Genomic DNA, 21,557 nt, shown 5'->3' on the forward strand with positions numbered 1-21,557 from the left:
CTGACCTGCACCCATGCCCTGGTGATCTAGTGGGATCAAACAATACTGAATCTAGCGCTCTGTCACTCCAATCAATATGCTGCCAGTAACATGGGGCTACTCACCCCTTTTAGATTTAAAGAATCAAGACAAGCAAAAAAAGAACTAATGTTACAGCGCACATGGATTAGAATTTATAAAGATCTGTATATTAAAAGACACACATAAAAATAAGATATGCAATTTATACCACCGGCCGGTTAATATACTTTTACAGTAATCACTTCACATATGAAATGAGTGTAACATATATTGTAACAAATATTGTAACAAGTTACTCTGTATCCACTTAAAATTTCTTTCCAACACCTATTGTAAAAATGTAGCTTATCCGATATTTATTAGAGCTAAATAGTGCACACAGTATTCTTTCCTGTGGAATTATGTGACAGTCACTTTTGGTGCAGAATTGATAAAAATAAGGTTTATTCCTCACTTGAGCTGTAAATTTATGTGCTGTCCCATTTATATAGCCACAGTTCTTTAATAATATGAGCCAATGCTCACTCTAAAAATGTGTCTGGCCAGACAACTATATTGTGCGGTCTCACCACTCCTGTATATGGATTGTTTCACCCAAGGGATCCTCCCCGGCTGCTGGTGCTTTTAACCTTTATCTTGCAGTCATCTCTGGGGGATCGTAGAAAGAGGTGAAGAATTCCAGTTTAAGAGCTGTTGGAGCGTTCGTAGTAATTATCGATGGTATAAATTGCATATCTTATTTTTATGTGTGTCTTTTAATAAAAAGATCTTTATAAATTCTAATCCATGTGCGCTGTAACATTAGTTCTTTTTTTGCTTATCTAGTGGGATCACCTGGCTTGCCACAGTGTCCACCGCCAGCGCGCGCGGCCCGCCTCCCACCGACCGCGCCGGATCGCGATAAAGCACGGGTCCCGCAAGCGGGACCCACTCACCACCTCCCGAAGCGCGGCTACGCGATCCCAGAGAGCCCCTGTTGTGTGTGCCTGACTCAAAAGAAAATCGGAGCCTCCTGCTTTAGTTACCCGGCAACCAGGGCTCGGGAGTATACAGCGTCGCTGGGGAGAGATGGAGCTGCAGCGGTGAATGTCAATAGACATGTACACACAGCTGCAGCCCTTGAAGTCTTCACTTTTCTTCTCAAAAAAAGCTCTTCTTAGGGCTGCCCAGAGCAGCCCCTCTGTTATGTGCCTGCTATCTGCGGCACCAACTACAAAACTGAGCTCCTGTGTAGGGAGGCGGGGTTATAGAGGAGTCGGCGCTATGCATTCTGGGAACAGTCAAAGCTTTTGAGCCTGTTGGTGCCTCGGATCAAGATCCTACTCTACACCCCTATGTCTTTCCTTGTGGAGCCCAGTGTACCCCGCAGCAGAAAGTTAATAAAATTCACATGTACGGCGGGATTTAATGGAGTCCGAGATCGTCGGAAGTGCGGGATGCCGGACGATCTCGGACGTTTTTTTAAAGGGGCAATTACATACAAGGCATGGTTCTACAGCCATTACATCCCGCCGTATGTCTTTACTATGGGTCTACTACGGTATGACGGCGCTCAGGATCCTGGCGCCCAGCATACCGGCGCCGGGATCCCGACCGCCAGTATACCGGCAACAGGGCGAGTACAAAAGAGCCCCTTGAGGGCTTGCTGCGCTTGCCATGCTATGGGCACAGTATTTATTCTCCCTCCAGGGGTGTCGTGGACAGCCCAAGAGGAAACTCACAGTTTTCGGGGAGTGGTGAGTCCAACACAGGCGTGTCCAGGCGTTTGGAGGGTGTATGTCTGATGTCTGGCGTCAATTCCGGGACCTGCATCGTTGGAACGATCGCACAGGGTGAGTAACTCTTACCCTGGTCTTCTTTTACAGGAAACTTTTTTTGCATAGCAGGGCTGCACAAGCGTTCGCTGCCCTGCTATGCAGAAATACACTCCCCCATAGGCGGCGTCTAGTTGATCGCACGGGCAGCAAAAAGTTGCTACGTGCGATCAGCTCGGAATGACCATCCCATGTGCACTGCGGGTGGGGCAGATGTAACATGTGCAGAGAAAGTTAGATTTGGGTGGGGTGTGTTCAAACTGAAATCTAAATTGCAGTGTAAGAATAAAGCAGCCAGTATTTACCCTGCACAGAAACAAAATAGCCCACCCAAATCTAAATCTGTGCGAATATTGGGGGTCATTCTGACCCGTTTGCACGCACCAGCCAATCAGCTCCAATATGCAAATTGACAGTTAGGAGCTGACTGGCTGGTGCTTTTATCACCTTGCACTTATCACTGGTTTATCACTTCCTCATGCCTTCTCCAGGTTAATACATTTGCCCCTCCGTGTGGAATGCACGGCCATACTCATGTAATATATGCTTCTTCCCTTTGGAACGGGTTGAAGGCTGGATGCATGCATCGTTGGCACTGGAACCCCTGCCCATGTTTGATACTGGTGTGCATGTGCGGCATACACTGCAACTGGAAGTGGCACCTAGCAATCAGCAGGGACCCGTTGGTGCCCTCCATCTCCCATTTTTGAAATAGGGAAGGCGTGCGTGCCAAAAAAGGGGTGCAGTCTTGAGGAGAAGGGCATGGCCACACAGTAGTACCCCTTACTCACATTACACTGCGTATTAATGTCCCTTATTCACCTTACACCGCACAATATTGTCTCTTAATCACATTATACCACATAGTAGTCCCTTTATTTATGTTACACCACACAGTATTGTCCCTTATTCACGTTACATCACACACTAGAGCCACTTATTAAGGATGAGCTTCTCAGTAGTACCCCTTATACATATTATGCCACACAGTAGTGGCCCTTATATATTACCTCCAAAGTAGTGGTGCCCCTTAAACATTATACCAACACAGTACTAGTGCCCTACACATTATGCCTACAGTAATAGTGCTTCTTACACATTCTGCCCACAATGTTGGAACACAGGAATACGAGAACTGGTATGCAGAATGCAGAACAGGATACTAGACCCTGGAAGAGTTGTTGTACAGGCAATCCTTTGCCAGCACTTCTTGACTTAAATAGGGCACTTTGGCTAGTGATTGATTTGGCCGATCACATGACTTGACTGTAGCCTGCTGTTCACTGATTGGCTGGATGTCTGATTGATATCATTCCAAGATGTTGATACCCATGGACCATAAACGTGGGAAATGCCGGGAGGGGCATGTAAGGATGGACAATGGAATCCCACCATCAAATGATGGCTGAGCTTCCAACAGGTGTGTAGATATACTTCTGGGGGGCCCATAGCACAATTTCCATGGGCCTCCCGGCATACTACTCAGAATTCTAACCCACTCTAAACACCCCAAGCAGACTACTTTAAGCTGAACTCCCCCTCAGCAGACAGAGCGGATGGGTGGGCACAGGTGGCGTGCGGTCAGGTAAGACAGAGCCTATCCTGCCATACTCCAAGATACTTCAGAGTTTTGACTATAAAAATTCTAAGAAAAATGCAAAGAAGATATTATAACTATCTTCTTTGTATTATTCTAATAATTTTATAGTCAAATCTCTAGAGTATACTGATATATGACAGGTGAGGCACTGAACTATGACTGCTACACCTTTGTATAATATAATATATTAGCAATATTTTAACATGGAATAGCCATCACTTCCACACCACGGCTGCCACCCGAAAGCCGCCATCGAATGGTAAAAACACTAAAATCTCAAGAAAAACATTGATTATGTTAGACAACTGAAATTAGATGACCATCCTTAGGGCGATGCCATCCACATGCAGGTACAGTAAGTTTTTGGGGGCTGTGTGGAAGTACTTCAGAGACTCTGATAGGCATAAAGATACACCGCTGGACCTGGTAATGGGGCCCTGGTTCCAGGTGAAGGGATCCAGCTACTCAAGAATTTTCAACCCTAGCAGTGCTGTAATGCTTGTGGTCAATGCAGCCAGTGACACACATGAACTGTTCAAATTCAAACAGTGACATACTGTACAGCACAGGTTCTCAAACTCGGTCCTCAGGACCCCACACGGTTCAAGTTTTGCAGGTCACCTGTACATTTTTAAAATGTGACAGTTGGTGATACACAGTGCAGCTGCTGGGTGACATGGAAAATGGGAACCGTGTGGGATCCTGAGGACCGAGTTTGAGAACCACTGCTGTACAAGTATAAGTTTCTAACACAAGAACAGACTGAACTGAGCCCCAGGTCACAGTGTGTATTAGAAGTCTACACAACAGTGTTTGAACATCCTCTTGCCCACTTGTAATGCTGATAGAGCTGGGGAGAGGGGGGTGTTCTCCCAAATCTGCAATATGAAACCCGAGGTCCTGTTATTCGTTGGGTGGGAGGATATTGAGTAAAAATTTTATTTTATCATCCATTACTCTTTAAGTCGAACGCCTACTGCAACTTACAGAGATAGGTAAGGAGTGGACATTCTTATATGACACATACTCAGGTTTTTTAAATAAATATTAATCTGTCACCTTGCTGAATGAGCTGTTGTTCCACAAATCAATCACATTTGCTGCTTCAGCTGCTGCATCAGTGTATACTATTATTACACTAATGTAACGCCTCACAATATATCTACTGGTTTTGTATCCCAATCGACCTTCAGTGTGAAATAGGCTATGAAACAATGACATAGTGACCAGAGACTTATAAATGCATCTCACTTCAAGTAAAAGTGTTAAATATACACAGTGTAGCAAATCACTAAAAACAATGATGCACCAAAAAGTAATGTTAAAAAAAAAAAAGAGTTCAGAAAAGTAATATTGTATCCTCACCTCGTTGCTATCATAAATCTGAGCAGGGAGCACATCTATAATAAATATAATGGGATGCAGTCAAGATCCCGGCTTTTGGAATCCCGACATTCGGAATACAGATGCTGGAATCCTGACAATGATCGGAATGCCGACGCTGGGATCCCGTCAAGGATTACAATGCCGGTGCCCGGGATCCCAAACACCAGGATCTCAAACAAGGAACTGCCACCACTCAGGACAGGTAAACCACGGGGGGGTGGTAGGCTAGGTTTAGGCTGCGGGGGGAGGGTTAGGCTGCGGTAAGAAGGAGGGGTTAGAGTTAGGCACTCCCGGGGAGGATTACAGTTAATGGAGGGAGGGTTAGGTTTAGGCTGCAGGAAGGGGGGTTAGGGTTAGCCTCCACCACAGAGGGTTAGGCTGTGAGTGAGGGATCAGTATGAAATACCTACAATCAAAATCCCGACAACAATTGACCGACGATGAAAATCCCGACAAGGTCAAAATACCGATATTTAAAATGTCGAAAAGTCAACAAGAGTTTTTCATTGTTTTTTGGTGTGTATGTCGACATAGGTCGTCATGGACACCGTATAAGTGTACCACGTTCCCTTGCATGGCGAGCGGCTTTGGGCACACTATTGTATTCCCCCTCCAGGTCCACTGGGATGGTAAAGTATGAACAAGTCAGTTTCAATGAAAAACTCATGAAAAACTCATATCGACTTTTCGACCTATCGACATTTTAAATGACGGTATTATGACCTTGTCTGTATTTTAAATGTTGGTATTTTGACCATGTTGGGATTCTGACTTTGCCAGGATTCTGACCGTCGGTCAGTAATTGACATCGATGAGATGCGTGGCGAGATGTACACCGCAAGTTTAGTACATCCCACCCTATGTGTCTGTATAATGGTAACTAATGAATTCACATTTTCCAGTTAAAATACAATTAAATAAAGGCACATATAGAAAATTAACTTCTGATTAAGTAAAAAAAAAAATACAAACTTCCACTGATTTCCCCTTTGAAAATAAAAATGGGATCTTCTTTCCTGTTGTAGACCAAATGCAAATATAATTTATATTATGCTAATAGACCGCAGCTACCGCGCTCATTTTTATATTGTCAGTGGGAGGAATCAAGACTCAATCAGCCAATCAGAAGTGCTGCTTATTCGTCATCATCAGTGCATATTTCACAGCAGGGGTACAGCAGCCACAAGATATATACCTTCTGCATGCCTCCCAACATGACCCTCTCCAGGAGGAACAGAATGCTCTGCTCCTGGACTTCCCTTTTAATTTTTGATTGCCGTCACCTGTGCTGAAACACCTTTCTTATCAAGTAACTAGTTCAACACATGTGAGGGCAATCAAATATTAAGAGAGAAGTCCAGAAACAGAGCATTTTGTCCCTCCTGGAGAGGGTCATGTTGGGAGGTATGCCTTCTGACATACACACATGTATCTTTTCTATGGTTTGTATTAGCCACCACATGTATTACTGTTCTCTCAGCATCTGCCTAAAGCATAGGTCTGCAAACTCGATCCTCATTACCACACACAGTGCATGTTTTGCAGGTAACCCAGCAGGTGCACAGGTGTATTAATTACTCACAGACACATTTTAAAAGGTCCGCAGGCAGGGCCGGATTAAGCCCTCGGGGGGCCCGTGGCACCAAAGACAGCAGGGCCCCCCAGTGGACCACCAGCCCCCACAGTCCCCCCCCCCCCTCTGCTCACCTCCCGCGGTCACAGGCAACGGGAGCCGCGCTGCAGCAGGGGGAGAAGAGAAGCCACCGGGCTGCAGGGGTATGAGGGATCCACGCTGCCGGGGGAGGAGTGCGGCTGTGCATGCGGCTTCCTCCCCCCTCCTCTCGGGCAGCACGGTCGGGGACTGAGTCAAGCAATCTCCAGCCTCTGCCGCCAGCAGCATCTCTCCTGGCAGCAGCGAAGGCTGGAGATTGCTTGACTCAGTCCCCGACCGTGCTGCCGGAGAGGAGGGGGGAGGAAGCCGCATGCACAGCGTGGATCCCTCCTGCCCCGGCAACCTGTAGATCGGTGCAGAGCTTCGGCCGGGGGGCCCCTTAAAACAGGGGGGCCCAGGGCACCCCCCTTAATCCGGCTCTGTCCGCAGGTGGAGTTAATTATTTAACTTGTGATTCTGTGAGGAGACCTGCAAAACATGCACTGTGTGGGGGTAATGAGGACCGAGTTTGCAGACCTATGGCCTAAAGGGCATGTAGTCTGCTTGTAAACAATCAAAATATCAACAAGCATTATGGAGACACCTAATGGCAGGTGCCGCCATGTCGGCTTGTGTAAAATGCTGCATAGCATTTTATACCTGCCGACACTACACCTGTACATAATGGTAACTAATCAGGTTTACATTTGTTCTGCTGGGTTTGTACTGCTGGCACATGAAAAATGCTTAAAGTAGCATTTTGATTGTCACCAAGCCATGTGCATCCTGCCTAAATGCTCTTTGTTTCCCATTGTCTCATATACTGGGGAGGAAAAGCCTACGCCCTACAGTATTACATTTGTAAGGTATACAGGGAGATAATTGGATTAGTAATAAAGGGGGAGATGCATCAAAGCAATATAGAGTGCAGTTGTAGTGTTCTGTACAAGTGATACAGTATTTAAGACATAAGCATAACATTTTGCAACCCTAAACAGTCACCGACCTCCTGTGGCAAAGGAAGATTGTGCTAGCAGTGTGCTGCAGCAGGGTGGTCTTCAGTATGCCGAATGTCGGGATCCCGGCGCACAGTATACCGGCGCCAGAATCCCGACACCCGGCATACCAACAGATATGCTCCCTCGTGGGGGTCCACGACCCCCCTGGAGGGAGAATCAAATAATGTGCCCGCAAGGGGCTCCTTTGCGCTCGCCACACTGTCGGTATGCCGGCGGTCGGGCTCCCGGCGCCGGTATGCTGGTCGCCAGGAGCCCGGCCGCCGGCATACCATACTACACCCCTGCAGCAGGGTCATAATGTATAGGCTCACTGTGCAGCTGTCCAGGGCCTGACGACTCTAGGGGCCTTTAGGCATGGGCTGGATGGACCAGGGGCATTTGCCCCCTGGCCAGTGCCTCTGGAACTTCTTGGAGGCAGGTAGAGAATGCTGCCCAGCTGCTCTGATTGTGAATTACACACGGAGAAGATAGGCAGCATTATTATCATTATTATTATTTTTTATTATTATTATTATTATTATTATTATTTTTTATTAACAGTTTCTTATATAGCGCAGCATATTCCGTTGCGCTTTACAATTAGAACAACAGTAATAGAACAAAACTGGGCAAAAACAGACAGACACAGAGGTTGGATTATCTACAGTACCTGCTCCCAGCCTGCAGCCAGACAGTGAATGCCTGTAAGCATGCTGATCGGTGTATGTCCAGAACTATCCACCAATCAGAGTACAGCATTCTCCACCTGCCTCCCAGCCTGCAGCTAGACAGTGAATGGCTGTCTGCATGCTGATTGGTGTATGGCTGGAGTTATCCACCAATCAGAGTGCTAACAGCCATTCACTGTATAGAAGTATGAGAAGAGATGGAACAGGCCTGCAGGAGGGGTGTTATTATTTAAATGTATATCCCCGTGAATGGGGGTGTATGGGCCCCAGTGCATTGCTTTGCCCAGGGTCTACAATGCTGTTAAGATGGCCCTGTGTTGCAGTAGCTTTTAGCAATTCCATGGACAACAAAGCCAACAGTCAACAGCAGACAAACAGTAGCCACACCAGTGTACATAACACAGTGAGATCAGGCTAATCTGTCAAGAGTTGTCACGTGCCCAAATGACAGGAGACAAACAGAAGTGCTGCCGCATTGTAAACTTGCAACTGTAGAGAAAAGCATAACAGTATTTACGTAAGACACAGTTATAAGTAGAAACTGAGATAGATTTGTTTGATAATGATTTATTTTTATTTGCCCTTGGATATGATTCAGTTGGTATCCAATAATAAACAGGCTTATTGCCCACAGCACTATATTGCATCAGTAATAAACCTGGGCCATATGTCTCTGCAGACATGAATTATGTAGAATAGATGCACACGTTTTATTGTTAACAAACTCTCCTGCTGCTCAGTCTACGTACGGATCAATTCAATGGAAAATCCTCTTCACTCAACATATAGCCTGTCGGTAACGATCACGCAGGATGAAAGTCAGAGACAGGCTATATCTAATTTTCTTTGTTTACCAAGAATAAAGAGCATCCTCGGCCTTCTTCACTGTACAAACACCTGAACTCGCAGGTCTGTCTTCTATCTGAGCTGAACTGAATGTTGTTTTAGAAATATATAATTATGAATGATTGATGTATCCCAAAGGTTCTCATACACCCAATAAGCACTGCTCCCAAATTTATACCGTCATTTACTAGGTGATTTACTAGTGCAGTTGTTTGTGCATTTAGTGATGAGAAAGGTGCTGTGTTTCCTTTCATTTGGTAAAGGTAACTTCCATAGTAAATTACTGTACGTGGGAAAATTCCATACCTCCCAACATGACCCTCTCCAGGAGGGACAGAATGCTCTGCTGCTGGATTTCCCACTTAATTTATGATCACCATCACCTGTGCTGAAACACCTTTCTTATCCATTTACCTGTTCAAAATGGGTGTCGGCAATCATACAATCAGAGAAAAAAGTCCAGGAGCAGATCAATTTGTCCCTCCTGGAGAAGGTCATGTTGGGAGGTATGGAATTCTGTATAGGGCAGAGGTTCTCAAACACGGCCCCTAAGGCACCCCAACAGTCCAGATTTTAAGTATATCCATGCTTGGCCACAGGTGACTTAATTAGCACCTCAGTTAATTTGATTTAACCATCTGTGCTGAAGCATGGATATACCTAAAACCTGGACTGTTGGGGTCTTTGAAGACTGCACTTGAGAACCTCTAGCATAGGGTGCAAGGGGTCATTTTGGATGGTCTGATGATAAATGCCATGAAACAATTTAGAACAAAGGCCAGGATGTAAGTAAGTCCGAGATCAGCGACCGTGCAGGATGCTGGCCGAACCTGGACGGTTTTTCAAAGGGGCAATCATTTACAAGGTATGATTTTGCCTTATAAATGATTGCCCCTTTAAAAAAGCATCTAAGTTCATCCGGCATCCCGCACGGCCGCTGAACTCTAAATTCATTACATTCCGGGCAAAGAGAGAACATATAACAAGAATAAAGGGCCTAATTCAGACCTGATCGGTGCTATGCGTTTTCGCACAGCACCCGATCAGGTCTGAACTACGCCAGCACCGCAGTGCGCCGGCGCATGACAGACAACCGACGGCCGTCTCAGCCCTGCGATCACCTCTGCCTGACAGGTAGAGGCGGTTGCTGGGCGGGAGGGGGTGGGCCGGCGGCGTTTGGCCGCCATTTAGAAGGGCGCAGTCCGGGCAACACAGGCACGCCTGGACCGCATGGGGGGTGGGCCGCTGCGGCTGCATGACATCACATGCAGCTGCTACGACCCTCACAGCGACGAGTAGCTCCCTGCTGTGCTGGTAGGGAGCTACTACTAAAGTACAAAAGCATCGCCGCTATGTGATGCTTTTGTACTTGTGCGGGGGTGGGGGTGGGGCCTGACATGCGGGGCGGACTAGCCTGTGCTGGGTATCCCCCCGCATGTCAGTGTGGCTGATTGATCTAGCTACAATCAGGTCTGAATTGGGCCCAAAGAGAGGTACATTCATGATGACAGTAGAGATACTATGCTAAATAGGCTATATCGCCAACAGCTGGGCTGTCCATCTGGTCACCTGGGAGACAGGTGCGGACTCCTCTGTCCAGGCCTTTACTCTAGGTAAGAACTACAGACACAGAAATCTCAGCAGCGTTATTAACTTTCATATAGAACATAACATTTTCTGTTGGGCTCAGGTTGTACAGGTTGTAGAGAAATATGGGCCCTCATTCCGAGTTGTTCGCTCGCAAGCTGTTTTTAGCAGATTTACTCACGCTAAAGGCCCATACACACTTGACGATAAAATGAACGACGTCGTTCATTTCAGCCCTCATCAACGACGTCGCTCATTATATCGTCAAGTGTGTATGCATCCGACGACCACCGATGCGCGGCACCGCGGGACGTTAACGACCCTCGCTTATCTGTGGAGCATGTATGCTCAATTTCCACTATGGTCGTTACCGACCAGAGACGTCGTTGAATGTGTATGGTGTGAAAGACCAACGACCAACGACCAAGCCACTGTTCACCAGCCCTGTTCCCAGCTCATTATTTTAATAAACTGTTCAGCTTGGATGCTCTTTGGTCTTTGGTCTTTGGTCGTTGGTAGTGTGTATGCTCATGTCGTTTGCTCAGCTGTTCAAGGGAAGTTCAAGGGAAGTCGTTAGCGACGGTCATTAACGATGTGTGCATCGTCAAGTGTGTATGGGCCTTAAGCCGCCGCCTTCTGGGAGTGAATCTTAGCAACTTAAAATTGCGAACGACGTATTTGCAATATTGCGATTACACCTCTCTTAGCAGTTTCTGAGTAGCTCCAGACTTACTCGGCATCTGCGATCAGTTCAGTGCTTGTCGTTCCTGGTTTGACGTCACAAACACACCCAGCGTTCGCCCAGACACTCCTCCGTTTCTCCAGCCACTCCCGCGTTTTTCCCAGAAACGGTAGCGTTTTTCCACACACACCCATAAAACGGCCAGCTTCCGCCCAGAAACACCCACTTCCTGTCAATCACATTACGATCGCCTGAACGATGAAAAAGCCGTGAGTAAAATTCCTAACTTCATAGCAAATTTACTTGGCGCAGTCGCAGTGCGAACATTGCGCATGCGCACTAAGCGGAAAATCGCTGCGATGCAAAGAAATTTACCGAGCGAACAACTCGGAATGACCCCCATGATCCAGTCCAGCAATTAAATAAGTAGTTTCTTTATTAGTGATCCATTAAAGGTATAAATATGGCTTCATTGTTTTTTCCAGCACACAGTAGTACTATAGCTTGCTTTTGACAAAGAATTGTTGATCTATAGCATAATCCTATTCAACTACTCTGTCAAAGGCAAGCTATTGTACTACTGTGTATGTGCTGAAAACAAGACATTGAGACCAACTGTTTCCTTAGAATAGATCACTAATAAATAAACGATTTATTTCATAATTTTGATGCTGGGCTGGCTTATATTTCCCTACAACCGGTAAAACATGCAATCAAGAGAAAATTAGATGTTCTGTGTTCATTAAGAACAGATTCTGGGTCTCTCTCAAAGAGCCAATGTAGCGTTACTGCGGCCGACCCGTCGGCTGAGTACACACATCGTTAAGTGTGTCCTAACTTAAGGCCTAGTACAACTCTCCATGTGTGTGTGTGTGTGTGTGTGTGTGTGTGTGTGTGTGTGTGTGTGTGTGTGTGTGTGTCTGTCTCAGCCTGGCCCTCTCACAGCTGTTTCTGTCTCAACCTATCTCTCCCACAGCTGTCTCTCTTTCTCTCGGTATTCTGCTTTTCTCTCTGTCTCAGTGGGATGGTATGAAAATCCTGGCAGTCACCATCCCGACAGAAGCATCCCGTCCTACAGGTACACAGGCGGCACCATTACATTGATTGGAAGCCGTCCATTCAAGTCTCCCTAGAACGGGAACTGTGCTACTGCTGGTCAGCATTGTGAACTAATCCAGGTATTATACGAATTATATCCATAGCCACCTATTAACGGCGCTCAGTAAATACATATATGTGGAGACTTTGATCAGTCCAACAAGTGATTACGGCTCATATCACCATTAGTGCAATATTATTATTATTATTATTATTATTATTATTATTATTATTATTATTATCCTTTATTTATATGGTGCCACAAGGGATCCGCAGCGCCCATTACACAGAACATAATCAAATGAGCAAACAAGAAAACAGCACTTACGGCACAAGACAATATAGGACAGGTATAGAAAACCTGGGGTTAGGTGCCATCAAAGGGAGAATGGAGGAGTATAAGATAGTGTAAGTAAGAAAAGGAAAGGTACATGAGGAAAGAAGTCCCTGCTCTTGTGAGCTTACAATCTAAACGGTGAGGGGCTAACAGACCGGAGTGACACAGAAGGGGTAGACAGTGAGCATAGACAAGAGGGTTAGGAGGAGAGTTGGCTGGGTTTGGTGAAGAAGTGGGTCTTGAGAGCCCGTTTGAAGTTTTGTAGAGAGGTGGAGAGTCGGATGGGGAGAGGTAGAGAATTCCACAGATAGGGAGCAGCATGTGCAAACTCTTGTAGGTAGGAGTGTGAGGAGGTAATCAGTTGGCAGGAGAGACGGCGTGCATTAGCAGAGCGAAGAGGACGGGTGGGAATGTAAAGAGAGATAAGGTCAGATATGCAAGAGGGAGAAGAGTGGGTGAGTGCTTTGTAGGTGAGTGTGAGAAGCTTGAATTGGATTCTGAATGGGAAGGGTAGCCAGTGAAGGTTCTGCAAGAGAGGGGATGTGGATGTAGTACGTTTGGTGATGAAGATGAGACTGGCAGCAGCACTGAGGATAGATTAAAGTGGAGAGAGGCATTTTTGAGGGAGGCCAGATAGGAGGAGATTGCAGTAGTCCAATCTGGAGATGACCAGTGAGTGGATGAGGGTCTTAGTAGCATCCTGGGTGAGAAAGGGTCTGATCCTGGAGATGTTTTTGAGATGGAAATGGCAGGTTTTTGAGATGTGTGGTTTGAAGGAGAGGGAGGAGTCAAGGATTAATCCAAGACATCGCACTTAGGGGCTAGAGGAGATAGTTGTGCCATCAATGGATAATGAAATTGTGGGAGGTGAGGTTATGCGGGAGGGAGGGGATGATCAGCTCAGTCTTAAACATGTTAAGTTTAAGAAAGTGCTGGGACATCCAGGAGGAGATAGCAGAGAGACAGTTGGAGATATGAGTGAGGAGAGCAGGGGAGAGGTCAGGGGAGGAAAGGTAGATTTGATTAGCATCAGCGTAGAGATTATATTTTAAGTCAAAAGAGCTAATGAACTCAGCTAATGAGGATGTGCAGAGAGAGAAAAGGAGAGGCCCAAGAACAGAACCTTGGTGGACACCTACTGGTAGAGGAAGTGGGAGGGAGGTGGAGTCATGAGAGGAGACAGAGAAGGAACGGTCAGAAAGGTAGGAGGACAGCCAGGAGAGAGCAGTATCACGCAAACCAAGGGAGTAAAGGATTTGCAGGAGGAGAGGGTGGTTTACAGTGTCAAAAGCAGCAGATAGGTCAAGGAGAATAAGCAGAGAGTAGTGGCCCCTGGATTTAGCAGCAAGGAGGTCATTGCAGACTTTCGTGAGGGTAGTTTCAGTGGAGTGCTGAGGACAGAAACCATATTGGAAAGGGTCAAGCAGTGAGTGGGAAGAAAAAAAGACAGTGAGGCGGTTGTAGACATTACACTCAAGGAGTTTGGAGGCAAAAGGGAGAAGAGAGATGGGTCGGTAGCTGGAGAGATTGGTTGGATCAAGGGTAGGTTTTTTAAGAATAGGGAAGACAAGTGCAAGCTTGAAGGCAGAATGGACAGTGCATGATGAGAGTGAGAGATTGAGTAGATGGGCAAGATGGGAAGAGGCAGAAGAAGAGAGGAAGCGGAGAGCGCGGGAGGGAATAGGGTCAAGTGGGGAGGTGGAGGGGGTTGAGGACCAGATGAGGACCATGACTTCCTCTCCAGAGTTCTGGTGGGATGTTATGTCCTGGAGAATGGAGTCAATTTTGGATGTGACGTAGGTGGCAAAGTTAAAAGCAGAGAGTGAAGAGGGGAGTTGAGGCGGGGGTGGGCAGAGGAGCAAGTTGACAGTGGCAAAGAGGCGCCTGGGGTTTGTTAATATATTAACTACTGGACATATACACTGAAAATTGAAGGCACATGGTAATTCGGTGCATAGGAATACATCAATTGTGATTGTTACTTTTTATGATACAATATCCAGTATTATTGAAACAATTAATTTCATCTAACAAGTGTTACAATTTATGCTGGCTGTTCCAATTTGAATTGTTTTATGTCTTTTTCATTATATGAATTGATGTAAGAGTGATAGTAATACCAGAATATTAACTGAATATAAAAATAAAATAGAAATAGAAATAAAGAGATAAAAGTCTGTTTTGCGCTCTCTATTTTTTCTTTTTTTGGTTTACTCATGTAGGGGTCTGCTAATACCCCTGTATTGAGAGCTATTTAACAGTGATCTGATTAAAGGGCGCCTTAAATTTTTATCCTGTGTTCATTAAGAGCAGATTCTGGGTCCCTCTCAAAGAGCCAATGTAGCGTTACTTCGGCCGTCCGTCGGCTGGGTACACACATTGTTAAGTGTGTCCTAACTTAAGGCCTAGTACAACTCCCCCACTCCCTGTGTGTGTGTGTGTGTGTGTGTGTCTCTCTCTCTCTCTCTCTCTCTCTCTCTGTCTCAGCCTGGCACTCTCACAGCTTTTAGTCTCAACCTATCTCTCCCACAGCTGTCTCTCTTTCTCTCGGTACTCTGCTTTTCTCTCTGTCTCAGTAGGATGGTATCAAAATCCTGTCAGTCACCATCCCGACAGAAGCATCCCGTCCTACAGGTACACAGGCGGCACCATTAAATTGATTGGAAGCCGTCCATTCAAGTCTCCCTAGAACGGGAGCTGTGCTACTGCTGGTCAGCATTGTGAACTAATCCAGGTATTATACGAATTATATCCAAAGCCACCTATTAACGGCACTCAATAAATACATATATGTGGAGACTTTGGTCAGTTCAACAAGTGATTACGGCTCATATCACCATTAGTGCAATATTATTATTATTATTATCCTTTATTTATATGGCGCCACAAGGGATCCGCAGCGCCCATTACACAGTACATAATCAAATGAGCAAACAAGAAAACAGCACTTACAGCACAAGACAATATAGGACAGGTATAGAAAACCTGGTGTTAGGTGCCATCAAATGGAGTATGGAGTATAAGATAGTGTAAGTAAGAAAAGGAAAGGTACATGAGGAAAGACGTCCCTGCTCTTGCGAGCTTACAATCTAAAAGGTGAGGGGCTAACAGACCGGAGTGACACAGAAGGGGTAGATAGAGAGCATAGACAAGAGGGTTAGGAGGAGAGTTGGCTGGGTTTGGTGAAGAAGTGGGTCTTGAGAGCCCGTTTGAAGTTTTGTAGAGAGGTGGAGAGTCGGATGGGGAGAGGTAGAGCATTCCACAGATAGGGAGCAGCATGTGCAAACTCTTGTAGGTAGGAGTGTGAGGAGGTAATCAGTTGGCAGGAGAGACGGCGTGCATTAGCAGAGCGAAGAGGACGGGTGGGAATGTAAAGAGAGATAAGGTCAGATATGCAAGAGGGAGAAGAGTGGGTGAGGGCTTTGTAGGTGAGTGTGAGAAGCTTGAATTGGATTCTGAATGGGAAGGGTAGCCAGTGAAGGTTCTGCAAGAGAGGGGATGTGGATGTAGTACGTTTGGTGATGAAGATGAGACTGGCAGCAGCATTGAGGATAGATTGAAGTGGAGAGAGGCATTTTTGAGGGAGGCCAGATAGGAGGAGATTGCAGTAGTCCAATCTGGAGATGACCAGTGAGTGGATGAGGGTCTTAGTAGCATCTTGGGTGAGAAAGGGTCTGATCCTGGAGATGTTTTTGAGATGGAAATGGCAGGTTTTTGAGAGGTACTGAATGTGTGGTTTGAAGGAGAGGGAGGAGTCAAGGATTAATCCAAGACATCGCACTTAGGGGCTAGAGGAGATAGTTGTGCCATCAATGGATAATGAAATTGTAGGAGGTGAGGTTATGCGGGAGGGAGGGGATGATCAGCTCAGTCTTAAACATGTTAAGTTTAAGAAAGTGCTGGGACATCCAGGAGGAGATAGCAGAGAGACAGTTGGAGATATGAGTGAGGAGAGCAGGGGAGAGGTCAGGGGAGGAAAGGTAGATTTGATTAGCATCAGCGTAGAGATTATATTTTAAGTCAAAAGAGCTAATGAACTCACCTAATGAGGATGTGTAGAGATAGAAAATGAGAGGCCCAAGAACAGAACCTTGGTGAACACCTACTGGTAGAGGAAGTGGGAGGGAGGTGGAGTCATGAGAGGAGACAGAGAAGGAATGGTCAGAAAGGTAGGAGGACAGCCAGGAGAGAGCAGTATCACGCAAACCAAGGGAGTAAAGGATTTGCAGGAGGAGAGGGTGGTTTACAGTGTCAAAAGCAGCAGAGAGGTCAGGGAGAATAAGCAGAGAGTAGTGGCCCCTGGATTTAGCAGCAAGGAGGTCATTGCAGACTTTCGTGAGGGCAGTTTCAGTAGAGTGCTGAGGACAGAAACCATATTAGAAAGGGTCAAGCAGTGAGTGGGAAGAAAAAAAGACAGTGAGGCGGTTGTAGACATTACACTCAAGGAGTTTGGAGGCAAAAGGGAGAAGAGAGATGGGTCGGTAGCTGGAGAGATTGGTTGGATCAAGGGTAGGTTTTTTTAAGAATAGGGGAGACAAGTGCAAGCTTGAAAGCAGAATGGACAGTGCATGATGAGAGTGAGAGATTGAGTAGATGGGCAAGATGGGAACAGGCAGAAGAGAGGAAGCGGAGAAGGCGGGAGGGAATAGGGTCAAGTGGGGAGGGAGGTGGAGGGGGTTGAGGACCAGATGAGAACCATGACTTCCTCTCCAGATACAGGGAAGAAAGATGTCAGAGTTGGTAGGAGGGATGGAGAGGGGTTGAGAAATGGAGGAGGGGGTTGCTCAGGTTCTGGTGGGATGTTATGTCCTGACGAATGGAGTCAATTTTGGATGTGACATAGGTGGCAAAGTCAAGAGCAGAGAGTGAAGAGGGGAGTTGAGGCGGGGGTGGGCAGAGGAGCAAGTTGACAGTGGCAAAGAGGCGCCTGGGGTTTGTTAATATATTAACTACTGGACATATGCACTGAAAATTGAAGGCACACGGTAATTCGGTGCATAGGAATACATCAATTGTGATTGTTACTTTTTATGATACAATATCCAGTATTATTGAAACAATGAATTTCATCTAACAAGTGTTACAATTTATGCTGGTTGTTCCAATTTGAATTGTTTCATGTCTTTTTAATTATATGAATTGATTTTAGAGTGTTAGTAATACCAGAATATTAATTGAATATAAAAATAAAATAGAAATAGAAATAAAGAGATAAAAGTCTGTTTTTCGCTCTCTATTTTTTCTTTTTTTGGTTTACTCATGTAGGGGTCTGCTAATACCCCTGTATTGAGAGCAGCAAAACAGCATATTTAACAGTGATTTGATTAAAGGGCGCCTTAAATTTTTATCCTGTATTCATTAAGAGCAGATTCTGGGTCCCTCTCAAAGAGCCAATGTAGCGTTACTTCGGCCGTCCCGTCGGCTGGGTAAACACATCGTTAAGTGTGTACCTAACTAAAGGCCTAGTACTACTCCCCCACTGTGTGTGTGTGTGTGTGTGTGTGTGTGTGTGTGTGTGTGTGTGTGTGTGTGTGTGTGTGTGAGTGTGTGTCTCTGTCTCAGCCTGGCCCTCTCACAGCTGTTTCTGTCTCAACCTATCTCTCCCACAGCTGTTTTTCTCTCTGTCTCAGTGGGATGTTATCAAAATCCTGGCAGTCACCATCCCGACAGAAGCATCCCGATCATTCAAATCCCAACACATGCTGGTAAGCATTTTAACCCTAAACCTACCTCTAACCCACCCCTACCACAGCCTAACCCTAACAGTCCCTTCCTGCTGCCTAACCTTATCTGCTCCCCTCCCAATGTAACCCTAATCTCCTCACACACACACCCCCAGCAGGTTACTCCCCCCCCCCCCCCCAGTGCCTAACCTTAAACCCTGTACGTATCGTCGGGATTTGTCAGGGGACTGCCTGCCATAATGTGTAGAAAAGGGGAACTGCCTGCCATAATCTGTAAAAAAGGGGGACTGCCTGCCATGATGGGCAAAAAAGGGGAACTGTCTGCCATAATGTGTAAAAAAGGGGAACTGCCTGCCATAATGTGTAAAAAAGAGGAACTGCTTGCCATAATGTGTAAAATGGGGACTCTGCCTGCTTAATGTGTAAAATGGGGGCTCTGCATGCCATAATGTGTAGAAAAGGGGCATTCTGTTGCTGTAATGTGTAAAAAGGGGACTCTGCCTGTTTAATGTGTAAAAAAGGGGGACTCTGCCTGCCTAATGTGTAAAAAAAAAAAGGGGGACTCTGCTGCCGTAATGTGTAAAAAGGGGCACTCTGTCTGCCTAATGTGTAAAAGGGAGCTATGCCTTTCATAATGTGTAAAAGGGAGGTCTGTGGCCATGCCCCTTCCCCATAAAGCCACACCCTTATATTTTTGGGCTACGGCACGCACTGGCCCTGATTTGTTTATGGGGGGGGGGGGGGCAATGCTGTTTCTTGCACACAGCGCAAAAATGTCTGGTTACAGCACTGTCGGCAGTATTCCGCTGCTGGTATTCTGACTATTGAGATCCTAACTGCTGGGATCCTGTCCACATCCTGTCTGTCTCACAGCTGTTGCTCTCATTGTGGCAGATGTACTAAGCCTTGGAGAGTGATAAAGTGGAGAGAGATAAAGTACCAGCTAATCAGCTCCTGCCATGTTGTAGGCTGTGATTTAAAAATGATGGGTTGTAGCTGATTGGATGATACTTTATCTCTCTTCACTTTATCACTCTCCAAGGCTTACTACATCTGCCCAGGGGCATTTTAAGAGAGGAGAGGGCCCGCGTGCAGCCTCCGTTGCAGACCTTCTCCTCTATGGCATTATGCCAGAGTCTACTATGCATTTGCAGGTCTCTGGGAACATGGTGCCCACGCCTTGTTCCCAAGGACATCTTCAGTGCCTATGTGCAAATCATTGGAAATGGCCACGGCATCCATTTTCCCGGCGATTTGTGCAGTGCAGGGCCACTGACATGGGACTCCAGAGGGGAAAGTATAATATATGGGTGCAGTGTGTGCAGTGTGGGCATCGCACACCTTGCACCTATTATTGAAATGCTTATGCATCTGCCCCTTTATCTGAAAGGCTGTAAAATATACCAAAATGCAGTTTTATTAATGAACTGGAGCAGATTCCTCACTCCCGTACTTATTTACTTTGATACTGAACTCTTTATCAAAATCTTTGAGCTTCCTACTTATGACACAACCTTCTCTGACAACCTCTATAGGCGCTAGTGAATTAAGTAATTTTAAAATAGAATTCAGCGTGGGACCGTGTAGTATGAAAATATATGCAGCAGGCTTCATGTAAATACATGGATGTCATTGACCCACAGTAGACATCAGAGCAGCCTTTCTTAACCCTTTTACCTTTGAGGAACCCCTGTTAAGCGCCTGAAATTTGCAGATGACTCCACAGTCATCGGTCTCATCAGGGATGGTTTTGAGTCCACATATAGAAGGAAGATTGAGCGACTGGCCTGGTGGTGGAGCCAGAACAACTTAGAGCTAAATCCATCTAAAATAGTGGAAATGCTAGTGGATTTTAGGAGGCATATTCTTGTAGTGTCTCCGATTACTATTAATGATTTTGTGGTGTCTGTGGTGGATTCCCTCAGGTTTCTGGGGTCAGTGATCTCCAGGGACCTGAAATGGGGTTCCAACATAGATACTGTTGTTAAAAAAACACAGAAAGGGCATTATTTCCTGCAACAGTTAAGGAAGTTTCATTTGCCAAAGGAATTATTGATCCTTTTTTACATGGCAGTGATCCAGTCTGTCCTCTGCTCATCCATCATCGTATGGTTTGGAGCAGCTACAAAATAGGAGAAAAATAGACTCCAAAGGGTAATAAGAGCTGCAGAAAAAAATTATTTCCACTGACCTTCCCCCTATACAGGATCTGTATTTGTTAAGAGCTGGTAGACGGGTGAGAAATATTGTGGCGGACAGTGTCGGACTGGGGCATGTAGAGCCCACCGGGGGAATGCAGTAGTAGGGGCCCATGTTTAGGGGTGTGGCAAGTCTGCTGAGGGGGTGCGGCCTGCCACCTCATTGGTTTGACTAACCATTAGAGAGTGCAACGTCTGGGCCCCTTCATAAATATATGAAGTAAATATATGAGTAAATTCAGCTGCTGATGCATGACAATGTACCAGATTAATAACAGAGTAATAACAGCAATGCACTGTAGAAAATACACCATAGTCCAGTATAAGGTAACATATGTATAATTCAAGTGCACAGTCTAGAACCTGATCCTTAGAGCAGGAGGGGGGGGGCCCAGCCAGTGAGGCCCACCGGTGGTTTCCCCTGTACCCCTGTGGGCCAGTCCAAGCCTGGTGTCGGATGTAACTCACCCAGGTCAAAAACTTACATGCTTAATGATTTATTGTGCGATATTGGTACTTTCAACCACTCTGCACAATCATCACATAGCGTATATGCCCAAACCATTGTTCACTGCCGTTGTTTATTGAATTGTCCCATTGGATGTGCTGCACAATGCGGTGTTGTAACATGCAGCATGTAACGATACATTGCGCCGTCCTACAGCGCATTGTTTAGTGAGTACAGCAGATGCGGTGTATCGTTACATCGCATGCTTAATATATCGCAGGACCCTGGCTAAGAGAGAGGCTGCATTACAGCATAAAGTCTCCTTTATTTCTATTCCATTTTCTATAGTCACCTAGAACACAACACGGCCTGACATAAGATGTATCTCTTTACAATGTGTGAAAGACGGGAGCAGCTGCCTAGTGATAGTTGCTTGTTCTACACACAGTGCGTGTCTGTGGCATTCCACCTGTTCCCTATCATCCCTTAACAACACATCCCCTGCAAATGCTGACACA

The 21,557-nt window shown here is 46.0% G+C and overlaps 1 protein-coding gene across 1 annotated transcript in view; it reads left to right on the plus strand.

The window, feature by feature from the left end:
• Positions 1-21,557, plus strand: part of NECAB1 (N-terminal EF-hand calcium binding protein 1) — a 771,241-nt gene that overhangs the window by 75,755 nt on the left and 673,929 nt on the right. Inside the window, exon 3 of the mRNA XM_063924081.1 lies at positions 18,319-18,414. Within this exon, the coding sequence (XP_063780151.1) occupies positions 18,409-18,414 (6 nt within the window). The 5' untranslated portion in view covers positions 18,319-18,408. The remainder of the gene's footprint in view (positions 1-18,318; positions 18,415-21,557) is intronic.

Source organism: Pseudophryne corroboree, chromosome 5, assembly GCF_028390025.1.
Source record: "Pseudophryne corroboree isolate aPseCor3 chromosome 5, aPseCor3.hap2, whole genome shotgun sequence".
NCBI lineage: Eukaryota > Metazoa > Chordata > Amphibia > Anura > Myobatrachidae > Pseudophryne > Pseudophryne corroboree.